General features: G+C 37.4%; 1 protein-coding gene across 10 annotated transcripts in view; it reads right to left on the minus strand.

The window, feature by feature from the left end:
• Positions 1-24,327, minus strand: part of PBRM1 (polybromo 1) — a 66,676-nt gene that overhangs the window by 37,861 nt on the left and 4,488 nt on the right. For 8 of the 10 annotated variants that reach the window (XM_065642805.1, XM_065642803.1, XM_065642802.1 and 5 more), the window contains 10 exons: positions 23,832-23,929; positions 23,105-23,252; positions 20,644-20,787; positions 19,799-19,915; positions 19,171-19,239; positions 18,193-18,291; positions 16,989-17,074; positions 14,338-14,436; positions 12,819-12,910; positions 8,014-8,230 (listed from right to left, as the gene is read on the minus strand). In XM_065642805.1, the coding sequence (XP_065498877.1) occupies positions 8,014-8,230; positions 12,819-12,910; positions 14,338-14,436; positions 16,989-17,074; positions 18,193-18,291; positions 19,171-19,239; positions 19,799-19,915; positions 20,644-20,787; positions 23,105-23,252; positions 23,832-23,929 (1,169 nt within the window). The remainder of the gene's footprint in view (positions 1-8,013; positions 8,231-12,818; positions 12,911-14,337; positions 14,437-16,988; positions 17,075-18,192; positions 18,292-19,170; positions 19,240-19,798; positions 19,916-20,643; positions 20,788-23,104; positions 23,253-23,831; positions 23,930-24,327) is intronic. The other 2 variants (XM_065642807.1, XM_065642800.1) reach the window with 1 other exon arrangement.

The following is a 24,327-nucleotide window of genomic DNA, read 5'->3' on the forward strand; positions in this document are numbered from 1 at the left end:
AAACCCAGTAATCCTCCTTCACACATCCTTCCTGACCCGCTTGCCTGCACATCCACCGGTTATGCACATTTAACCTGCTCACCACCTTTAAACCCGGTCTGGTTTCTACAGCACCCAGGCAAATGTCAACCTGCCTGATAGAGCATAGTGCTACCACAAAATAAATACCTTCTAGCTCCAAACCTTACCCACCAACGTGACCTTACAGCTGAACCAGCAAACAAAGAGTAACGATGTTCAACTGAAGCTAAACAGGACTCTTCACTGCTCAGACAAGGATGAGGACATCATGGTTGGATTAAACATGGCACAGAGCTGCAAACTGCTGTAAAAACTACAGAGAAGTGCACGTGTGTCTATAGAGCTGTTGTGATGCAAATACATTTTGAAGTGAAACATCCAACTAACTGCATGTTGCCAGGACGGCAGCTGCATGCACCTTCCTGAGATATAGTGTATTTCTTCTTCACTTCTTTCAGATCTGAAGAACCAGTATGTCCTCAATGACTATGAGAAAAGCAAAAACCAATTTTGGACAAATATCCTAAACATAAGATGTGGAGAAAATTACTTGTTGCCATTCTCATTTAAAAAGAACCATTTTAAGTTCGTGTATGCTTTTTAAGACTTTAATATATCAGTATCTTGCAAGTATTTCTGCTTTTTTTTTTTAGATTTTTTTTCATATTTCCAACTGAAGCAACAGGTGATCAAAAAGTTTTCCTGTCAGCTTCACTCACTCTGCCATTCAAAAAAAAAAAGGAGAGTTACCCATATAATTTTCATTACATTAGTAAAAAATACAAATTATAATAAAAAAGCACGTACACACGCATCCCACAAAAGCAAAAGAGTTTGGGTACCAATTAAATTGCCATGAAGAAAAGGCAAAGTGAGCCTCCATTTCTACCTTGTAAAACTCCACCAACAATTATTTGCATATGTTAAGGAGTATGTAACTGGTATTTAAAAAGTCAAAAACAAAAGAAAAAGCCCAATAAATACAGGATTATTTTGCCCTAGACCACTAGGACATGAAGCATATGCTCATAAATACCAAGGATATAAACCCTGAGTCTACTTCACGCTCTTGCCACTGCCTGGTAACAAACACTACAGGTCACTTTACATCTTCTCCAGCTGATCTGAACAGTCTCTGGTAGAGAAAGCAAAATCTATGGAGTAAAATGTTTGTAATTTATTCTTGTAGTCCAGCAAAATACTGACAAGCAATTATGGGAGTTCAGCACACAAACACTTGGTGTTACAAAAGCTAACACATCATTAAGAGAATACTCAAGAAAACATAGAGTAAAAAGGTTTAAAAAACTTGCATCCAAACCCCAACTAATAAGCCAATATTTATCAAAAACATCAAAAGTGAGTTTTAATTTTTTCATAACAGAATCATTTAACATTCTTATTTGTCAAGGCACGTAGGGCAATTAAGTGTGTAAACAAGCAGTAATCTCCTCGTTTACTGATGTTATTATAAACATTTATTAAACAGATTCAAACTTTCAAAGGATTAAGGGAAAACAAAAATATGTGAAGCCATTCAACATCTTACAAAAAGGTACCCAAGTCAGCTAAACTACTTTAGAGATTAAGAACATAAAAAAATTCAAAAGGCCAGTCCTGTGTATAAACCCATTCAACAGCAGCACTGGACAGAAATGCTGACCAACAGACTTTTCTCTCCCCTTGGATGTAGATGGCATCAGCGCGATTTGTTTCCAAGTGACAATTCATTCTGACGAATTTGCAGAATTAGTTTCTAAGAATCTAATAAAGTGAAGACTACCACAACTGCCTTAGATTCGAATATTAAATATTGACCACAAACATCTAAAATGACTCAATGCTTTTTACTGATAAAGTCAACTGCTAGAGGACAAGGAATTGTGCTTCAGAGATCATAACCACCCAGCTGGGAAAAAGTCCTCTCAAGGTCCACTCTGCAGTTCATCCTCTTGCAAGTGAGCGAGTGGGTCTGCAACATTCCTGCTTTTCCACTCTTGTCTCAAATTTTGCTTAAATATTAGTAGCAGGTAGTTTATCAATATTCTTGTGCAACTCTGGCATGTTTGCTTTCTTCCAGAGAACTAAAACAATCTTTGAGAGACTGGACAGCAGGAAGAAGAAAAACTGTAAAAGTTTCTAGTCTTCCAATTAATTTAATGTACTAGAATTACAGAACTGTTAAGTTTTTATTTCGATTGCTGCTGCATGAGGTCTGGGTTCAGCTTTCTGAAACAGTAACCCGAAGGACTACACCTCAACTGAAGTATCACTTCTTCCATTCAAATTGCTTCTCTCTACTATCCCTTTGTACTACTCCTCTTTATCTGGAGTTGTTCTGTACCCAACTTAAAACTGTCGGGGAGGAGGGCGAAAAGGAGAAAAAAGCAATGCCCTGAAAGAATCAATGACAGTCGAGGATTACACTGATTAAAAAATTCAATATCAATGACCATTCTCCTGAGATTTAAAGCCAATACACAAATCTATATCCTCATCACACATAAGCTCAGAATTTATGAAGTGACGCTGTCAGCGTGATATTACAAATCAAATTCAGTTATTAGTAACACATCTTGACCCTGCTCAAACTCTGTATGTTTAGGTGCCAGTTTTATCAAACTGGGAAAAGGGCAAATTTGTCACATCCTCTGCAGCAGACCAAATTCAAAGCAAGCTCCGGGCAGAACGAGCAAGGCAAAAGTGTTTCCTAGGGAATGTATCCAGCCTGCAACAATCTTCTTCTCACATAAAGAGAATTCTAAATTGGTCCTGTATGATTTCATGGTATGGTAAAAGAAACTGGTGACTCTTCATATCAGCACATCCCAAGCCAGTTGACACTAACAAGTCTGGGATTTGCTTTACCTCCCCAAGAAGAGCCAGAGGGGCAGCTCCTGCAGACCCCAGAACACTGTCACATGCTTCACCTAAAAATACACCACTTACTCTGCAGAGCCTTTGTATCCCACACCAGCTTCATCTGTGTGTATTTAGACAGTGACCTACACACATCATAATGCAGCGGTCTAACCCTGAAGCACCAAAAAGCAGAAAAAAACCATCTAAAGTTGCCATTAATCTTAAGTATATTATTCTATGCGCACTAATTCTCTGCTCTCTCGTGACCCTGTAGAAACAAAATCTTTAAGCTGATGGAGAAGGTGAGGACCTCATTAGCTCACAAGTGAAGAAAAGCAGCTTAATTATATCTTACTCCTTTAAATCTTAACCTAGAGCCAGAAGAAAAAAGGAAACACTGTCTTAAAAAGCAAGGATGAGCTATTATCCAAACTACCCTACCAGCAAATAAAATCTTGCATCTATCAGCATTTATTTATCCACAACCAAATAAGCAAGGTGAGGCTTGATTCTAAGCAAGCAACCTACATTCATAGCTGAATTCATGAAAGGCCTGACAAGAAAAGTAAAAATCAAGACTTAGTAAAAATCAATGGCTCTTCCACATGGTTTGGAAAGACAGACAACTTCCAGTCACACATATGAAGATGAAAACTGCACAGGCACAAAGGTAATCCTGGCGACAAATAACCTACCTCTTCAATGCACTTGCTGTCAGAAAACAATAGGATGATTAATTAAGAAGGTTATTCACAGACGTACTTTGAACAGATTTAATCATACTCAAACTCAGCAGAACTCAAATATTATGACTTTTCTGGATTTACAGTATGAAATGCAGTTTCACAATAAATTTAAAAAAAAAAAATCTCACCAATCTTCGAAGGAAATAATTTTATAAACATCATTTTGCAAAGCCATGCCAAAACTAACCAAATTCATGGGTCTATTCAACTGCAAGTCACTGCCAACATATTACAAACTAACCTTTATACACCAGAAACCAAGAGAAATTTCTATGAAATCATTGATGGTGATACAATTGTATCCAGGAAGCATGAGTAAAACTTGGAAGAATATAATTTAAACATAATGACCTTTGCAAAATGAGGAAAACACAGTTTAAAATGTAGGTCACAGTTTCATAAGACCACTAGGCTGAAAACAACACCGCATGACATTTAATTTGGTCAAAACCAGAATAGCAATTAAAAAAAACAATACAGTAAAACAGCAAGCAACTCCCTAAAAGCTCTACTGGAAACTCATCAGCATTTCCAGGTGCAATATCTGAAATAACTGAAGAACAGCAAGACACTCACTCTGCATAATGAGAAGATACATTTTATTAATCACACACCATGCCTAAAAAATTCCATGGAAAAAGAAAACAATATTCCAACACATGGCTAAAACCAGCTATTGTGTAACTTCTCTTGCTCTGAAATTGTGAAGTCCAGAGACCATTCCAGCCTTTTTGGGGAAAAAACATTGTAACAAGGAATGCAGGCAATAAAGGCATTTGACAAATGCCCTATTGAGGAATGAAATAACCTTTTTATAAAAGTGCATCGAGAACCTTGTTTACTTGAACCTGCGATATTTTAAAGGCCATAGATAGGATGTACACTGAAAGTACTTGCTAAGGTAAGAAAACTGGTTATACCTAGAGATTTTAAAACTCTACAACATCCAATGAATATTAAATGATATTGAGTGAAAAAAGGAATGGGAAAACTGGTAAATCTCAGATAAAGTGAAAATATACAAGGCATTCTAAATATTACAGAGATATAATTTTCTCTGCAGAGAATACTTTCCCAATTTGCTCATTGATAAATTAAGCAAACTGTATCACAGTGCCATATTATTTTTCCAAAGTCAATGTAATTATAAAACATTAATGTATTTTTTAAATTAAGAACTTAATTTGTATTTGGTTTATTATTAAAAAAAAATTTCTCAACTCTATAAACTATTTAGGCTTTAACCCACACAGTCTCCTGTATTTCAAGATAAGTTCCACTCTTTTATTTTCCATATTGGTAGAAGTGGTTAAATTATAAGGCAAAATATGCTTGACCAGATTATATTTACTGTAAATTCAAATCAAATAATTAATAATGAATCCAACGGCAACAAGAGCCACCACAAATTTCCCAGTTTCAGGAGAACCTCAACACATCCCAGTGCAGTGAAATCTGACATTCAGATTCCTGTGTCACAGACAATTGTTCAACAGGATGCACGTTCTTAAGAAAAATGCATTTCAAATACTCAAATAGTAGACACTGCACAAAACCAGCCGTGTTTTATGCTAGATCCCTGCACTTTCTTAAACCTCGACGACAACCTCAGCTTCCTGGGGCACGCCAATGAAGACACCAATTTCAGTGCCTGGGCACCCACACCGGCCTCACAAATGGATTAGGAAAGAACCACTAACAGGGAATTTCCTGGAGCGCTTCCCTCCTCCGGCGCAGAAAAGTCTGACCCACTTGCCTTAGGAATCACTAATGTTGCAAAATTTAATAAGGAACACAACACAGCTCTTGTAAGGATGCCAGGATCTGGCACTTATGTTCGGAGTAACTGAACTCATTCCGCTACATTATTTCCCAACTGCTCCTCCGGTCATTTGTTATTACAGAATGACTTTTCACCAGCAACGTTAAGTTTGCAAAATAACTTCCACACCACGCACTTCTACCACACCTGAAAAAAAATCACAGGTTCACAGTGTCATGCCTTTCTTTGTAAATAAGATATTCTTGTTCTACAGCTCTGAATTTTCTCCTGTTTGAGGTTGGGGGGCTCATATCAGTGTGTGTATGAACAGCTGGTGCGAGGGAATGATGAGGGAGCCAGACTCATCTCATCTGTGCCTGCTGCCAGGGCAAGAGGTAATGGGAACAAATGGAAACACATGAAATTTCACCTGAAGGCAAGAAAAAAACAAACATGTGGGATTTTGTTGTTGTTGGTTTTGTTTGGTTTGTTTTCTTACTGCGAGGGTGGTCAAACGCTGGCTCTGGTTGCCCAGGGAGGTTGTGGAGTCTCCATCTGTGGAGATATTCAAAACCTGACTGGACACAGCCCAGGATTAGCACTCAGCTCAAATGACTGAGGTTTATAACGCTCATAAAGTGATTGAGAGACCGGGATAGGAGTGATGTACATCTCATTAAAAAAAACCTACACCCATACTCTCCCTCTAGACATCATGTATTCTTTTGTAAAGATTTTCCTGCATTTAAGACATACAAACTCCTGAAATATATGACTAGCTGTAAAATTTGCAACAGGCACACATTTCACAGTTCACTGTGACAGGACAGCCTAGGTAGGCAGACACCAAAGAGAAACAGACGAGACAGGAATGCCAGGCCTCACCCCAACACCTTCAAATTCTCACTAGGACAATTATCTTTTCTGTCCCCATCTGTGAACAGAAGATATGCTTTTTGCATGTACAACTCAAAAAAAAAATCCCCAAACCACAAAACACAGATCAACCCACCACCACCAAAACAAACAAACAAACAAACAAAACCGCAAAACCAAAAAAACCAAACACAGCCCACACCCAAAACAAAAAAAAAACCAACAACACAACCAAAATAAAACCTACAAACACAAAAAACCTCCACCCCTTATGAGTGGCAGTTTTGAATACCTAAAGACATATTTGTAGTATCAGTAAAACCACGCTAGCTTCAGTTTTCCCTAAAGCACATCACGTACATGACTTCAAGGCTTTTTAAGTATAGTAAGAAGTGAAGATTATGTGGTGATTTAAAGAACAGTTGAATTTCAGAATTTGCTAAAATAAACTGGACTATTATAAATACTGTACTTTAGCTTGTGAGCTACAAACACTATTTCTAAAAAGATTGTCCCTTTTTATTTTCTAAGCTCTCAGGCAACAAGTAATATTTTTCTACAGTTCCTCATACATTTGCATGCAATTTCTGTACTGCTCACATAGCCAGATTTTACCTGCCTACGCTGTAAGGAAAGCAGAAATGCAGCTGCCTCCCTATGACAAATTATTTGTCCTATAACTGGTATCAAGGACATTGTTAATGGAAGGTCTCTCCCAGTTAAATCTGTTTATACATCATTTGAGATTATATTCTTTGGTACATTCAGATGAAAAGCTCCCCAACAACTGTCAGTGATTTTTCTCAATTTCACCTTCTTTTTTTTTTCCATCAAGTACATTTTGTGCTTCGTTCAAGACAAGACACTTTCTTTGCCAAACCAACAGCTGTACCAAGACATAAGAAAAAATGCTTTAAAGCCACTGATGGATAGATAACCAGTGTGGCAGCTCCACACTTGTCCCCCAGCACATGCAAAACATCCCATGACAGGTTAAACCCCACCATCCCCAAGGACCTCTCCTCCCGGGAGCTGAGGACTCTGCAGTGCAGCCCAGGCAGGGACTGGAGCCCCAGCTGAGGCTGGGCAGTGCCACTGAGCTCTATTAATGCACTCAGGACCCATCACATTAGCTTACCTTGGACCACTACAGAAACCTATCGCTCGCTTCTTTTTACTCAGGTTTTTAATCCAACAACTGCACTCTGTCAGTTGATGAACCTTCCATGGCTCAAAGATTTATAAATGGCGTACTGCTTTGGTACTTCAGCCCAGACTAGATACATGATGAATGAAAATAATTATTCTCCACAGTTATACTGTGACCAAGACAAAAGGAATGTAATTGCACGTATCTACAATTCACACTGCTGAAAACTATTAATTTAAAAAACATGGCAGTAAGAGGTAACCGAGCCATCAAGGTCAAGGAAAGAGAACAACCGGGGCGTCTTCAGAAGCTTTCCTCTCTGCTGCCCATCTAGCCTGCAGATTTATTCACATGGGAACCTTCCAGGCACATTACACATGCAAGTCCATGGAGAATAAACCCTACAGCGGCCATCTATAAAAGATGATCAAAAGACTGATGCGGACTGAGTTGGAACAAGAAGCAACCCAACATAGAGGAAAGATGGTATACACTGCATTAGGTATCAGCAACTTGACCACAAGATAGGATTCTGGAAATAAAAGAAACCGTTGAATAGTTTCCCACCAGATGTAGTTTGCATTCTGTTTCCTTACCTGATCTGCTGCAAAGAAATAGGTGATTTAATTTGCTGATAATAATCAGGATACTTTTTCTTGGAGGGCAAGTGGAAAAAGGGTTCAGATATGAGCTGTCCCTGATTATTTCGGCAACTTCTAACTGTGTCATAAAGCTGATAAAGAGGATTAGAAGTGTCCATGAAGGATGTAATGCTCTCAGCTTCAGATTCTCCCTCTTCATAACGAGCAGCAGCTGCACAGAGAGAAAAGAAAAATGGGAAACTCAGCAGGACAACTCAGAGTGGGTTTTTTGGTTGACTTCAAATGGACAAAGATCTAAACCAGAAGAAAAGGTAGTCCCTCAGTCAAGGGTGTTCAGCCACTCTCTGGCAGCCGGATTCATACCTCAGAAAAAGACATCACGAATGTATCTTATGAGCCTCGAGCTGACAAAAAAAGCACTTTATCCAGGTATTGCAATCTCTCTCATCAGACAAGACTTGAGTTCTGTCAGTGGTAATACAGCCTTGCCACATACAAGTGCTGAGAAATGTTCACATATGAGACTATGTAAAGGACTGTTCAACCACACACCACCTATGCAACGGCTACATCCTTATTTACCCATCCAGCTATTAATACTAGTATTTGTGCCAAATACATTTGTATATTGAACTACTGCCATTCTGCTATCTGACAAGAACTCACTATGAGAATTAAAATTGACAAATCATGTCTGGAATTTTCAAAGATGCCCAGTCAGTTAAGCAAAATGGCCAAATTAAAAATGAATTTTTTGCATAAATATCAAAAAGGTGACTTCAGAACTCCTATAATCCTTTAAACCAAATTAATCACAGCTCAGTTCAAAAATTGTGAAGTTCAGCAGAAAAAACCTGACACTAAAGCCTGAAGGTGCACCTATAAGATCTGCAGCTAAATGAAGAAGAAATATTTTAGAATTATTATACAATTCCCATTAACATTTCATGTTAAAGTGTTTGCAAATTTTATAGCAAACTTTTCTGATTATCTATACGAAGCATATATTATGTTTCAGGATTAGGATGAATGGAAGCAAAGCTATGAAGAACTAACATTTACTGCAGATAAAATGAGGAGAAATATTACATGAGCAGCAGAAACACAAAAGGAATGAAAACACACCAGCAGGGGAAATAGAGGGTGGGAAGCGATAAACTGCCAACATTCAATGCTCCTCAGTAACACCAACAGTGTAATTTGTACATTGCTGACAGGCATAACACAAAATCTATGTGTTTTTGCACATGCTAGAGTTAAATTATTGACCCTTTTTTCCCTCTTCTCAAAGTTTGAAGGAAAGCTTGGCAGATGACAGCCTGGGTAATCCAGTTACACAACAGACAGTTCTCTAACGCTCATGCCAAGTTTCCAGCTGGCATTTTCATTACTGCTCAGTGGAGGCTGGCAATGTTTCAGGCTTTCTATCCAAGTTCGGTAAAGACATATTGACATGATGACCAAGCCAGGGGACACTGCGTAACAACATAGTACTATCATTTTTCCTCTGCAGTCTGACACTGCAGATCTATGCAAGCGTATGACACGTGGGACCTACCAGCCAAGTGAAATGCAAGCTAGAACACAAGCAGACCTCAGTAGATGTGCAAACATATAACAAAGTTTCTCATTACTGATTCAGGGAAGACACTAAAAATTATCCTAATTATGTATCTGTATGCCAATCAGCATCACCTAGTGGCCTAGCACCTACTACACAGTAGCCAGCGAAGCAGGAGCTGGACAGAATAAGGTAGAAAGAAAAGACTGGAGGTCACACTGTGTTCTCCTGTAACTAACACATGGAGATAAATGCTAACAGCTAAGAGAACGTTACCAGGTAAAGTAAGTTTCCAAAATAGAACATACAGCAAAATAATGGGTTTGGTTTTGTTTACTCAAATGGTTCAATTCAGTTTGTTTACTAAAACAGTTCAGTTTTGAGTGCTCCATAAAAAAATAAGAGACAGAACAGAAAAAGCGGAACTTGGTTTTATGAAAGGGAAAAAATGAGAAACTAGTCAAGTATTTGCTGTTCTCTGACATGTGGCAGTCAGCAACAAAGCAGTTCAATATCTTAAATAATAAATATACTTCCTTTGTATTAAAAGTAGAACAAGGCATTCCCTAAAATAAAAACCTGAGTAAACAGGTACCACAATGAAAGTGTTTACATAATATTGTAATACAGTTGTAAATATTTTCATTATGATGTGTATGTTCTTTACAAGTGATGTGTCAAACATTAAGTATTCTTACATATTCAGAAAATGACAGTGTTCTCCTAATATGAAACCTGTTACCTTAATTGAAGAATGCATTATTCTGATCAGAAGACAGAAAAATCAATTTGCTATGGAACAAACAAACAATCTAATGCAAGACTGCAGATTCTTTAATATGCAGTAGCACCAGGTCCCGTACCCCACCAAGCACAGGCTGGCAGTGGAGAGTACCAGTCAGTTATTCCCCCTTCATGCAGCTGTTACCACAACTGCAGTTAGCAGATACAGAAAAAAAAAAAAAAAAAAAAAAAGCAGCACCACAGTGAACCATAACCACAAAATAGACTCCATTTGACAGTCCCAAACAAAATGTATTTCCTCCTGTTCATTCCATGCCACAGTGACAGTTTCCTAATGAAGGGACAGCTTCATAACAGAGTGATGTTAAATTGACTTCACTGCAAAAGGAGGAAGCCATCTAATTTACCACTGGAACTGAGCTTTAGTATCAGATACAAATGCGTATATCATATACATGTACTCTTACTCAATGACGAGGCAGAAAAAGTGCAGAGAGAGAAAAGAGTATTTGAACGTATACGAAAGAAAATCAGTCTTTACTCAGTGAGTGATTTGCTTTAAACACCATCTCTTTTGTAGTCCCAAAGCACCTAGATACCAATGAATGCTCAAAGGCTGACTGAAGATAGATGCTAGCAAAACCAAAAGCAGCATCCACTCTTAAAACATTTCTAAATGAAATAATAATAAATAAAATAGCTTTGTTTACAAAATGAAATACTTATTTGTAAGTAATACATAATGACCATCTATGCCTGCCTTTACAGGTTTATAATGAGGAGCAAGGGAGTCACAGAGGATGCTCATGTCCTAGTACATTTGGGCTGGAAATCTTCCACAAGCTCCATCACACCATGACACCTTCTCTGAAACTGTGAGGATAAACTCCAAATTGGAAACAGATATTGTTCACTGCTTAGGCAACTGCTACAATCAAAGAAGCTCATAAAGATTTCATTCTCTGCATCAAGAAGCAGAAAGTTGTCTTAATGTTCAGTCATGCAGCCTAGTTCTCATTTATTTTAATGAGCATTAGAGGAAGGAAAAAAGATGAGACACCAGAGCAACTAATAAAAAGACACTTAGTTTAAATAAAAATCCTTTTCATCCAGAGACTGAAAGCATAGGGATGTCCAAGTACTATGTTGGACGGACAGAAAATCTTAAGAGTAACAGAGGTCTGCCAAAAAACCCTGACATTGCCTCTCAGGTGAATGCAATATGGGTAGGAGAGCTTCAACAGCAGCAAGGCAAAAATCTCAGATGCCTACGCAAGGCCCCATGAAAATTACAATAATGTCCGTAGTAAAGGTGGCACCTGAAAGCTGTTAAAATCACTCCAAGAATTTATATCACAAAGACATAAAAAGCTATCCATGTTTACAGAATTACGATTTGCAAAAATGGCAACTAACAATCACACTGAACCAAGCTAATAAATACTCCTCGCACCTCCCAGAAAGTAGCTGCTCTAAAGCAACAACTGAACTCTGGGCTAATCAGGAAGAAAAATACTTTTGCTTGCAGCAAAATCTAAGATGATGCAAAAAAATTCTATCCATCCACTGGAAAACAGTGGTGAGTACAATTCAATTATCAGGTGTGAAATAAATACCACAAAAATACATATTGAAGCGATGCATCATTTCACACCAATGCAGAAATAATGTAAAGAAAAAATAAAACAACGGTATATGTACAAAAATATTTTGGAAATCTGCTCTGAGATGAATGCAAAGAAGTTACTGAGAATGTAACTATGAAGACAGGCTAACTTAAAAGACAACCTATAAGAACTTATGATCAACACTGAAATATCTGATACAATGCATATACTACGGCATACATGCTTATAGTGTAATGCTAAAGCACACTTATTCTGACACTAAGGATGCTGTATGAAGGCATGCCTTTCTGTGTGCTTTTGTTTGAACATAAACCTGCATGCAGCATTGCATTACCACTAGGCTGGACCAGATATTTCTAAATTAAGGTCTAACATTTATCTACCCTTATATCTCATGTAGATTATTTTCACCTTAAAGAAATAAAACCTGGTAAGTACCAATGGCACCAGAGAGAACAAGTGAGCATGAGGGAGATTTCTCTCAAACAACTGCAGCACCGTAAATCTCTCTTACCGCAAGGAGCACCCAGTGTCTTATCCAGTGTCTCCTCTTCTGTTTCATATCAGAAGGAATAAAAACAACGCAGTTTCCTAAAACTTGGATAAGTGTACTTGGAAACTCACACACTAAATTCGAAACACACAAGCAGGTTTGGTCTATCCTGTCTTACCAGCTGTACCTTTATAAATTTGTACTTAGAGGAAAGAGGGATTAGATTTAACGCAATTACATCCTGAGTTTGGAAACACTGCAAAATATGTTTCAAATAAAGATAATTTAATTTATCAGGAGCTCTACAGTTTTGCTTTTACCAGACATTTTAATTAAAGAAAAATAAAATGAGAAACTGCATTTCAGTTCCTACCAGCCAAAGCTGCATCCTCATCACTTTCTGATCCATATTGCAATGCCATGGTTATTGCTGATAAACGATCCCCTTGGGCTGATCTTTTGTTACTATAAAGAGAAAAAGTAAAAGATAAAAGTGCAAAATTGAAAAAAAAAAAAAAAAGGGTTATCATGTTAACCATTAACAGTCACCAAGAGCATGTCAGTAAACAAGTGAAGCTCATGAGAGCTGCCTACATTATCAGCAATACAGACATGACTGTGCAAGAAAAGACTGGAGCCCTTAACAAGCGAAACCACTAATAATCCATCAGTCTGCCTCTTATTTTAAGAGGTGTCCATCCAACTGAAAAACTGGTCACAAAATCAGAAAGCTAGAGCTCAAGCTAGCTATCTTCTGTCCTATCTTGAACACTTGAGTATTTGAATTACTGGGGGAGAAGAGGGATGACAACAAGTCTTTCCCAATTAATAACTTTGTTAATTGATCCTGTTTTCCAGGGATTCATGTACAGAAAGGAACTGAGTACGCTGCAAGGTGTAAAGGGTACCTTGCCCCATTTCCCAACCGCGCCCGAGGCATTTTCAGCACACACAGTGCCTGTGTGCGAAGCAGCTTCCTCTGCTTTCTAGTTGGAGTAAATCAGCACCCACAAAGACTTCTTCAGCATCCCTCTCTTCCTCCCTTTGGTCCCGAACCTGGGGCACAGGATTTCATGCCTACACCATAGGCTACACCTGACAATCTCTGCTTTTTCACTAGGTCGGCTCTTTAGGCATCTCTAGCAATGGGCTCAGCCTTGCCCTGCGGGAGCAACTAAGACTGGAAAAAGCAGACGGGTTGCTTGAAATGCCATCAACTCGGTACAAATGCTAAGTCCCTCAGAGACCCTTGCAGCTGCGGTGCCAAGCCGTGGGTTTGGAGCACACAGGCAGGGAATCAGCCGGCAGCAGCACTGCTTCCAGACAGTAACCCACAGACTGGAGACACGAGACCCCTGCTGTTACCAAAATTCTCAACTGATGGATGGAGGAACAAACCAGAAAGCCTCCAGTGATCCAGTCTACCCAGCAAGTTTGCCATAAATGCATCCCAAATGCAATACTTTCCTTTTACAGGCTTCACTGGTTTCCACCATCCATCTCTTAATTATTTAGTCCTACTTGTCATTTCTTTTTAGTCTCAAACTATGACTTTCCTAGGTTTACAACACATTTCCATGTTATTTTTCACCTGCTCTATTTCATAATGAAGTTTAAGATACCGTTCTTCAGATCATTTCTAAGAAAATAATTGCATATAGAGTATTTCACAACAGGTGTTTTGAAACGTTAAATATAAAATCAAACATGGAAGAGTAATTACAGCAAAGCAACTTATTAATCATACTTAATAGATATTTGACTGTAATATATTTGAATCTCAAAAGTATTTGAGTCAATACTGAAGAGCACTCTCAATTTAAAAAAAAAAAAAAAAGCTTTTCCATATGTTGACAACCCAGCTTTTCCTCCAACTCCACAATTTTACTTACCGGTAATATTTGTTAGAAGAATTTCTCTCATCACCAACACTGCCTTTACCCTGTGAGGAAGGACCTGTCAGCTTGGAAGCAGTCAAATTTGATGGAGTCCTTAAGGCAGAAGAGCCAAGCCAAGGAAAGGGGAAAAAAAGAGGCCCACCTTAGACCCAAGAAAAGACGCAGCAAGGATAAAGCTTTTTACAGAACTACTGTGACAGATCAGCCAAAAGGTTCAGAGACAGATACAAAATGCTTTAAAGCTAGAAGTAATACTAAGATTCATTTAGTGCCTCAGCATTAATATCAATTTTGTTTATGAAGTCAGAGGAAGGTAACATCCAGGTTTAGGATTAATAGCTACACACGCAGCTCAGCCTACAATAGCAGTGAAAGCAGCCAACAAAACGTTCCTCAGCACCCAGGTAAAGCTCATTGTACAGATCCAATCGTGTTTTATCAATATTAACAAAATCACTGTCAAGTTGCTTGACAGAATGTATTGTCAAGCAACTTTATTTTGCCACTTTATTTAAGGGAGGACAGTTAAATGCACCAACAAAGAGCAACTTAGTAGGACAAAGGATACAACGAACTCTGCCATAGAAAAGTGTGATTTTGGGCACAGCAGCAACATGTCTGTAGAACTTAGGTTAGTAGCACTGTGATGGATTTGAACCTGATGCACCAATGACAGATGTAAATTCACAATAAAAATACAGTAAATTAACTTTAAATGAACTTATGGTGGTATTGTAACAAAATCAGCAACAGGTAAAGGAGACCCCGCTTTGAGACAGCTAAGCAGTTAGGACATTAAATAAAAAATAACCATTCTGTGACGCAAATTCAGCAGAAAGAAACAAAAAAGAACAATGGTTCGATTAAAAAAAAAAGAACCAGTGAAATGCAAAACAGCAGGTGAAAGGCTTGGTTTTCATGATACTTTTCTCTCACCTCATTTTTTTGCATTCAGCCCAATATTATTGGAGCCTGTGCTTCAAGCATTATAATTTTTTTTGCAAGTTAGAGAAACAAAGAAGGGAGCTGTCAATTATCCTGACATTCAGATTACTTCAGGATTTGCAGGTCTGTTGAGAACACAGTACATAAGAGAACATCTAGAATAAAATAGCTGAGAAGTGGACATGGGTTGGCAGTGCAAGAGAGGAATTCAACTAACAAATATCAGTGTGATTTATCTGTCATCCCTTCTTATGCAAACAGCTTTATTTTGAAGAAAAACGGTTAAGCCTCAAATTAAACATGACACACGTGATACCCCGAGCTTCACCAATGGCCAAGACAGTGAGAAAAATAAAAGTTGTGATCTAAATATAAAACTTCAATGCCTATATGTAATTCCAGTTACTGCAAACACATATGTACATTCAGTGGCTGTAGAATCAAAGTCTTCTGGCACTACACATGCTTTTAAGAAGGAAAATTATTAAACTATGTGTCAGGAATTACTCCCTGACACTGTTTCTGCCTTTATTTTTTTAAGTGCTCCAACAATGATGCACCCAAACATGGGAAGCACACTAACATTGAACAAATCAACCAGAAAAAAACCACCGTATGTTGACTATCTCAAGGCATCAAATAGTAAAAATCAGGTAACTTCCATTTCTTTCACACATAATAATCCTAGGCAACACTTTTAAAACTGACACCATCTACACATTTTTCAGACAACAAAAAAATTTAAACTGCCTTTCAGTAAAGTGAGTGCTAATGTTTTCAGTCGTAGCATACAAACCTTTGCAGGAAATGACAGCAGTTATTTTCCAGCGTCAAATTCCACTAAACAGCTCAAATACATAATACATACAGTTCACCTTGTAAAAAGTTTGCTAACTCCTTGGGTCACTTGCAATATGTTGCTTTACTTTTTTAGATAAACGACACAGTTCTACTGGCAAATAATATCTAAACCTACTTTTGAGTGCTACTCACAAGTAAAAGGTTTATACGAGAATAAGTCTAATTGCATTTCAGATAAGAAACATCTAAAATGATCACATCACTCCTCTGTACACCATGGATTTTTCACAGGAAGAAAATTATGTTTCCTAAATAAAATAATTCCATCAAACAAGTAGAGCTATCAAGTGTTTTATACCTGCCTGTTCAAGACTAAATCTATGTTTCACTGATTAAAAACTTCAGATCTTCAGTGCCCTGTGCCTCTTTTCATAGCTAGAAATGGAGTTTTGAGCAAGAGTTTATATAATGTGTACTTCCCTCTAAATACCTTTTGCCTGAGGTTTTGTTCCTATGTTTCTGCCTCTACCTAATTAACTCTGAGCTCTTACGTTTCAGCTCCTAACAAGGTTCAAGGATATCCAGCATTTTTGGTAAAGCAAAGCACAACAATGCACCTTGTTCCTCACTAGTCCTTTTCTGTTATTAACTTACAAACACATATGGTGGAAGCTGGCTATAGCTTAAGTTATAAAAGATGCACTGACAGTTTTTCACAATGAAATATTTCACTACAGAAGTATTTAAATTAAGTTTCCTTCCAAAAACTATTCTACAATTTATAACTTACAAAGCAACAATAAACTAAGTTTTCAAGCAATTATTTCCCACAGTAAAATTAAGGGGATGTCTATAAAGATTTTTATATGAGTTTATAAGAAGAATTCTACTTTCAGTACCTGATTCGGAGACTTGACTTGGCCAACTCACTGTGTTCAATTTCAGCCTTTTTCATATTAAATATTTTTTTAATTGCATTTGCATCCTGTCAATTAAAAGAATTTTTTGTTTAATGTTGAAAGTGAAGAATGTTATACTCAGCAGGTATATCCATCTATCTAAAAATCTAAAACAAAAATGAAGCAGCGTTTACATTTTGATATAAAACAATTTTGCATCAGAAATGAAGCACAGAAATACACTGCCTGAAATACATGCATGGTGGCCTGTAAAAACTGAACAGAATAGCTGAGTAGCTTCAAACTACCTACAATTTGCAAATATACACAAATACCACTTTGAACTGAACAGGCCAATGAGTTTCTGTGACTTTGCAATCAAAAACTTACTACGATTATGGAGTTTTACAATGCTTGCTCTCACTCATTCTATACCCGTGGACTTGATACTCAGAGGAACAGTTCACAAAATAGAGATTACAAGTTTGGAGTGAGGATACAAGTGTGAGTAATGTTGCTAGGAACTGAAACTACAATCCGAACAGAAGTGCAATTGGAAAAGTCCAAGAACCACTTACGTAATAACATCACACATATACAAAGCTTCTTACTATGAAGCCCTTAAAAAACTGAACACATAAAGGAATAATTTACCACTGAAATTCTCTTAATTCCGGAGTACCTTGAAACAGCAACATGGTAATTTGTACACAAAATGTTGGTGCACTAAGTACGAAAAAGATAGGAGATGCAACTTGGTCATAAAAATACAGCTAAAAGGATCTTCAAAAACTACACAAATAAGGCATGACTCCAGTTTTCAAGCTTATGATGAAAACCACAAGCAGTTCCTGCCATCTGGAAAGAGATAACAGCTGAGTACTACCCCTATCACTTGAACCTGTGGTTTCAGCCATTTCAACTTTAATCACAAGGATCCTCCATGCCTCCAAAGAAGCCACACAACTCATACCCCGAGATAAAATTTAGTTAGAAAAAAATCATATAACTCAAGAAAAAATTACATATACCCCAATCATACTAAAAACAATATGAAAAAGGAAAAGCCACTAATGGCTATTTTTTTTAGAAATGCGAACAGTCCATAGGGCCTCATGCTAAAGATTCATTAAAGGATCAGTCGGCACAGAAAGTAGTAAAGAAAATCTGAGCTCAAACCAAACTATGAACAACTGAAACTAACCTTGAATACTTGTGATCCAGGCTCATTGTAGGTTTTGGCATTCTTTGCCAGAAGATCTATATCCTTGGCCATTGCATGAATGCTTTTATAAGTTCCATTCTACGTAACAAAAAACAGAACTGGTTAAGGTGGCAGCCTTCAGATAGCACGAGAACTAAGTGAATAGTGAAAAGCAAAGGGAATTCATACAGAATAAAGAGAATATTTATAGAAAAACGAGAACATATTTATGAAGAGAGCAGGTAAGTATCTGGAAAAGGCAGCAATAAAAAAAAGTAACAAACACAAGTTCTAAATCCTTATAGAGTTAACGAACACTAAGTAAAAGACTGAAAAAAATAATACATCAGATTATCTTCATTTTGAAGGGTTCTGACAAAATGTTATTTTACCTTTATTCTGTAGTTCTATTAACCTATGTGCTATCCCTCACTAGTATACAAAAAGCTAGAATAACAGAACAACATTTCAAATTACTGGAGGCACATGATGAAAAATGCATCAGTACAAAACATCTATTTACAGCACCAGAACAAAAGTAGGTGATAATGCATGACCAAGCTTCAATACCTCAATGTTTTACACCAGCAATACTTGCCAAGGCACTACTTTAAACCATTCAACAGCAAGGAACCCAAGATATTCAAGCTCAGTGCCAGCACATCACAGTACACAATCACAGAATCATAGAATCACAGAATCGCAGAATGTCAGGGATTGAAAGGGACCTCGAAAGATCATCTAGTCCAATCCCCCCGCCGGAGCAGGAGCACCTAGATGAGGTTACACAGGAAGGCTTGATCTTCAACACACCTACTTCTCCAGCATTAACCCAGGACAGACCATTAAAACAGCAGAGCATTCATATTTTTAAGTAGCAGGGGAAAAACACATTGCCTTTCCTACCACCATAAACTCTAGCTTCTAATAATTTTACTGTTAAATAAGTCTATACCATGACGTATACTCATACTGTACCTGTATCCTTTGGGCAATAGTTTTAAGATCTATGGGCTCCTTTATTATCGCATAATAATCTGGATATTGCTGGAAAACAAAAGTAATGTATACATTACTATAAACAGTCACAAAGCTATTGTTCCAATGCCTCATAAAATGAGCTATTAAATTAATTGCAGATAAGAACAGTGTAAGCTTCATAAACATAGCACTAGGCTTCAATTTGGGCAAGCCAGATCATGAGGCAGATACAACGAACTGGAATTCATCAATAAATTGTCATAAAAGAACAGTTCTGTCTGAAAGCCAAACATGTGGTGATGGTCTTCAGAGTATTTATTTTGCTGGTTAAACTTGTTACACCACACCCTAAAACAGAACAGTGAAATTAGGCATATTTAAAAAGACGAAAAACTCTGCACCAAAAAAACCCCAGTTAACAAAACTGGAAGAACAGGGCAAGCCCTAATCTGCAATGAAGGGCTGGGAATGAGTCAGTTGGAGCAAAGCAGGGAAGCTCTAAAAGCAGCTGGAGTTGCCACTGATGAGACAGTAACTGAGCATGTCCATCGCAGCGTATAACATCAGTTATATAAGCGCCCAGGTCTCCAACTTGGAACACAACCAATATTATTAAAATACCCACCACTTTAGAAGGAAGTTTCTGAAACAGTTCACTTATGAGGCGTCCTGATGGGTTTGTGGCAACAGCTACAGCTTCAAGAAGCTGTTCAAGAATTTCCTTCAGGTAACCTGGAGATGACTAATGTAAGAAATGAAACCACAAGTTTTAATAGCAGCCACAGTGGAGTGGTTCAAGTTGCACTGAAATGCATTAATTTACTTTTCAAAACCAGAAAAAAAAAAATCAGCTATAAAACATGGATGCAACTTTTGAAAACAACATTGTTTATGCATTTAGGTAAAGCACATGACAAAACTTTAATTTCACATTTAGACCGTAGACTGTCAGACAAGTACTACGTATTGTTAGGACAGACTTGGTTGTCAACATTAGTGAAAACATGCATCCAAACATCACAAAAACCAGACCAGCCCAAACTTCCTGTCATCATATCTGGCTTCTAAAACACTGCAGGAAGAGCTGCACTACCTGAATGGGACTCGCTGGAAAACGATGTCAGCAGACATGCAGCTGGCAGGCCTGCATCAAATCTCAGTGCTGGCGCGATACCAAGCACATGTCGTATTAGTTTCAATTAAACCAGAACCATGTTTTATCCGTATCAGAAAACCTCGTAACTTTTTTTTGCTATGCAAAAGTGAAACACACATACAGTGCTGTGAAATTATTACTAATAAACTTGTATAAGAAACCTAATAAACTTGTTTAAGAAATACCTTTTGGGTTATAATTTAACTAGGAAAAGACTAAATGCTTTTTCACACAGAGGCCAATGTCTCTCTCAGAGTCAGCTGACACACAGAGCCATGGCCACCTCCAACTGCAGTGGTCATGCCCACACTTACTAATTCAGAATTTGCGCCTTGATTGTCATGTCCTTCCTCATCTTCATCTTCCTCCTCAGCGTCACCTTTTTGAACAAATTCATTTTTTGTGCGTAAATACAACTCCCATAATTTGCAGGCAGCTTTATATTCAGGAGAATCAGGCTGCAAAAACAAATCAAGCATTCTACTTAAATTTAAATCATTCTTATCTGTGGGAAACCTACAAATTATTAGTTGAAAGGTATTAAATGTATAAATAAATAACAGAAAACCTGGGAAACTCCTGCTTCAGTTGTTCTTCAACAGAGATGTTAAGAATCACTAAAAGTACTAGAAAATATCACCTCTATCATTCCGAAGCATCGAAATATTTCAGAAAACATAGCAATAAAATTACTTGGGTTGAGGCTTGGACAAGCTTGTTAGATGAATCTGGAGAAACCATTAGGTTTTGTTGAAGCATAACACTACTGATATTTAAACAGACTAAATATCAGTATGACAGAAATGTGATTTAAGCCAATACTGCTGCCATTGTGTGGCACTTGAAAATTAACTTCTACAGAACAAGAATGCCAATAAATGAGCCAGTATCTCTGAAAGCACTGCAATGATTTACGCTCAGCATTAACTGTGAAATTCCAAAGAACTTGACAAGATGCTACCACCTGGGTACACATCTGGGTATATTTTTTGGAAGAACCAGAAGCATTAGTCAGCAAATTAAGTTTCGTAGATACAGAGTTGGTAGTGGCAGACAAGGATGTGCCTATTAACATTGTTCCTTAAGAACATTATCCAGAGAAAAGACGGCCTTTCCACTCTTAAGTATTTTTCTTTCCCTTTCCTCTGTCACTTAACCTCTATTTCAGGCATTCCTGCAGACATGTCGCCTTATTACTGCTGATGACATTCTGCTTACTTCACTCTCTCAAGCTCTGACAGCTTGTAATACAAATGAGAAACCAACATGAGAACTATTCTTAGACTTACCTTATCAGGCTTAAATATTCTCAGGATGCTAGACCAGGTGCTAATTATGAAAAACAGATTTAAAGTGTATTCTGCTCCACTAGTCTCCTTCTTTCTATATTAACGTAAGATGCTCAAAAATGTAAGACTTGAATTGAAATACTAAAAAAAAAAAAGGTTTCCACGCTGATCTAGCACTGCCAATAAAACACCTGCTGCAATAAAGACCTCGACAATGAATCGGCCATCCCTGTTTTATGTGCATCATTGGAACTGTGTGGGTAAGGTAAAAGATGAAAAAAGACGAGGTTATGTTTGTGTGCCACACCTCCAGCTCATAGCTCCATATTTCTCTGGAAACATCAACATTCCCTCATCGTGGAATGATGACTACCTAGTTCTATTCTACATGCAAGATTTTTACGAATACAGGCATAATTTTGAGTCCACTATTCTGTAGACAAAGGCAGCATACATTTTGTAAAACTCTAATCCTTCTTTCATGCCACCAAGTCCTCCTCCCTCACATTGAAACCATGAAAAAGGCAACATTAATGGGCGAGTGCCCTGCAAAGCTTCAGGAGTACACAATGAATTTGGTAATCTCTGTACTTTCCCTACTGTAACTAGAATGTGTAAATGCATTAATCCATAAATCTGACTGTTTTTCAAAAAGCTACACACACACACAAATGAAAACAAAATAAACATTGCTTTTCTGAATGTCACCTGGTTACACTGGTTGGGTTATTGAGAAAGCAGTCATTTGGATCATCTCCAAAGTCAAAGATACATGGGAGGTAACATTAGCAGGCTTAGTTTTGCCATATTGTCTCAGTCACTACATACAAGTTCTGTTTTATGTATTTAACATAGCCTTCCATTAAACAAGATGAATCCAATTTTTTCCCACTTTCTTACAGCAACTGCAATATTACCATTTAAAATAAAGCATGTACCCAGTGTGGTGGAATGGACATGAGGGTTTCACTCTTGATGAAATACATCTTCACATACACTTACAATCTATCATCACTGACCATGATAATCAACAGGTCTTTTTTTCATATTATTAAGCGGACAATGGAATAGAAAGATTCAACACTCCTACTGTATGCTTGCTGTTATTTATAAACTCTTTCTTTTGGGAATAAAAGTTATCTTTCTGGTGACACAGAGTGTGTTTTAAAATGGGAAGGCTTTGATAGAACAATATTTTTCTCAGTTTACATCTCTTACTTTCGCTTTCTATTTCTTTTAGAAAACTACATGAAGACCCTTCCTCACATTATTCTATAGTTTTCAACAGAAAAATTGCTATAGGAGAACATCTTACAAAGACATGATCAACCTTACAGAAATATATGCAAATAACTGCAAAGTATGCTTTTCTCCTACCAATAATAAAGGCTAAACTGAAAAGTTTTTTGGCCAAACTAAGGAAGAATTTGAACATATGTCTACCACTTTTATAATGAATTTGAGCCTTTTTATGTATTTTCCTCACCTTATAGTAAGCCTTTGCGTTGTTAAAAAGAAGCTGAAAATCAGCAGTCAGCACATTCACATCGTCATATTCCTCCATCTTTAGCTTTTGTTGGATTTTCATTAAATCGATTGGCTGAGAAACCACTTCATAATAATCTGGCTGATTTCTGTTGCAATGACAAAAACAGGCATTGAATTCCAAGAAGTAAAACCAAAGCCACAGCACTAAAGTTTGTACGTGTCTATGACTAAATAGAACAAAGAAACTTCCAGTATATTTTTGTTACAGCTATTAATAAAAGATCTGGGCAGTGCATCACCTGTAGGCTTACTTTATTATACGTTCTGCTGCCATCCTCACATTTCCGAGTTTAAGATAGAATTCAGTTTCTACTTACTGCATTTTCAAGGGTCACTTCCAATAATCTTCCCAAGATATGCCCTTGGTATTACATTCCAGCCCTTATGTGGAATATTTTATAGTCAAAGACATAGACATTTTAAGCAAATGTCACAGGAAACATTTTATATCAATTCAGTATATCCTTTTTTGACTGAAATTGGGCACCAACATTAGCATGTCTCATTGAATAATTGCATCAAACACTCAGATCAAACGCTCATGTGAAACTACGAGAAATTCAGCTTAAATTTTTGATAGCTATTAATGCTGAAGTATTCCTCAATATCCACTTACTTCCTGATTAAATCTCAGCTTCAAGCCTTAACCATAACCACGATCTTACCTTCGCTTCGGTGCCCTAATGAAAAGCTCACAAAGGAGCCTGCCCTGTTCATCTTTGTAATCTCTGATGGTGTTGTAAAGTTCATGGCATACAGCAATCTAAAATGCAAGAACAATAAAGCAATGAAATAGGAGAAAATTTGAAGGAGATAACAAATCAAAGCCTGTTTACAATAGGAAAGACAAGCTGCCAATGCCCAGCATGCTCTAAAGCAGAAGTGTGAAGAAATTGGTGGATCTCATACATTAGAACAATACCTGACAAGAATTTTACTTTATTTTTTTGAACATAAGGAGCTTTCTTTCAATGCTAATTCTAAGCAAAACTCCTAAAATGTAAATTAATTCAGTACAATTCTCTCTGAGTTAGATACATCTAAAACGACAGGGGTTCTTCTGCCCTGCAATTAATTAAAATTAGACTGTTAATTCAAAGGCATAACACAAACATCATACACTTCAGCAATCACTGCCTGTGCTGTTCCCCACTTATCTCT

Source organism: Caloenas nicobarica, chromosome 11, assembly GCF_036013445.1.
Source record: "Caloenas nicobarica isolate bCalNic1 chromosome 11, bCalNic1.hap1, whole genome shotgun sequence".
NCBI classification, from domain to species: Eukaryota; Metazoa; Chordata; class Aves; order Columbiformes; family Columbidae; genus Caloenas; species Caloenas nicobarica.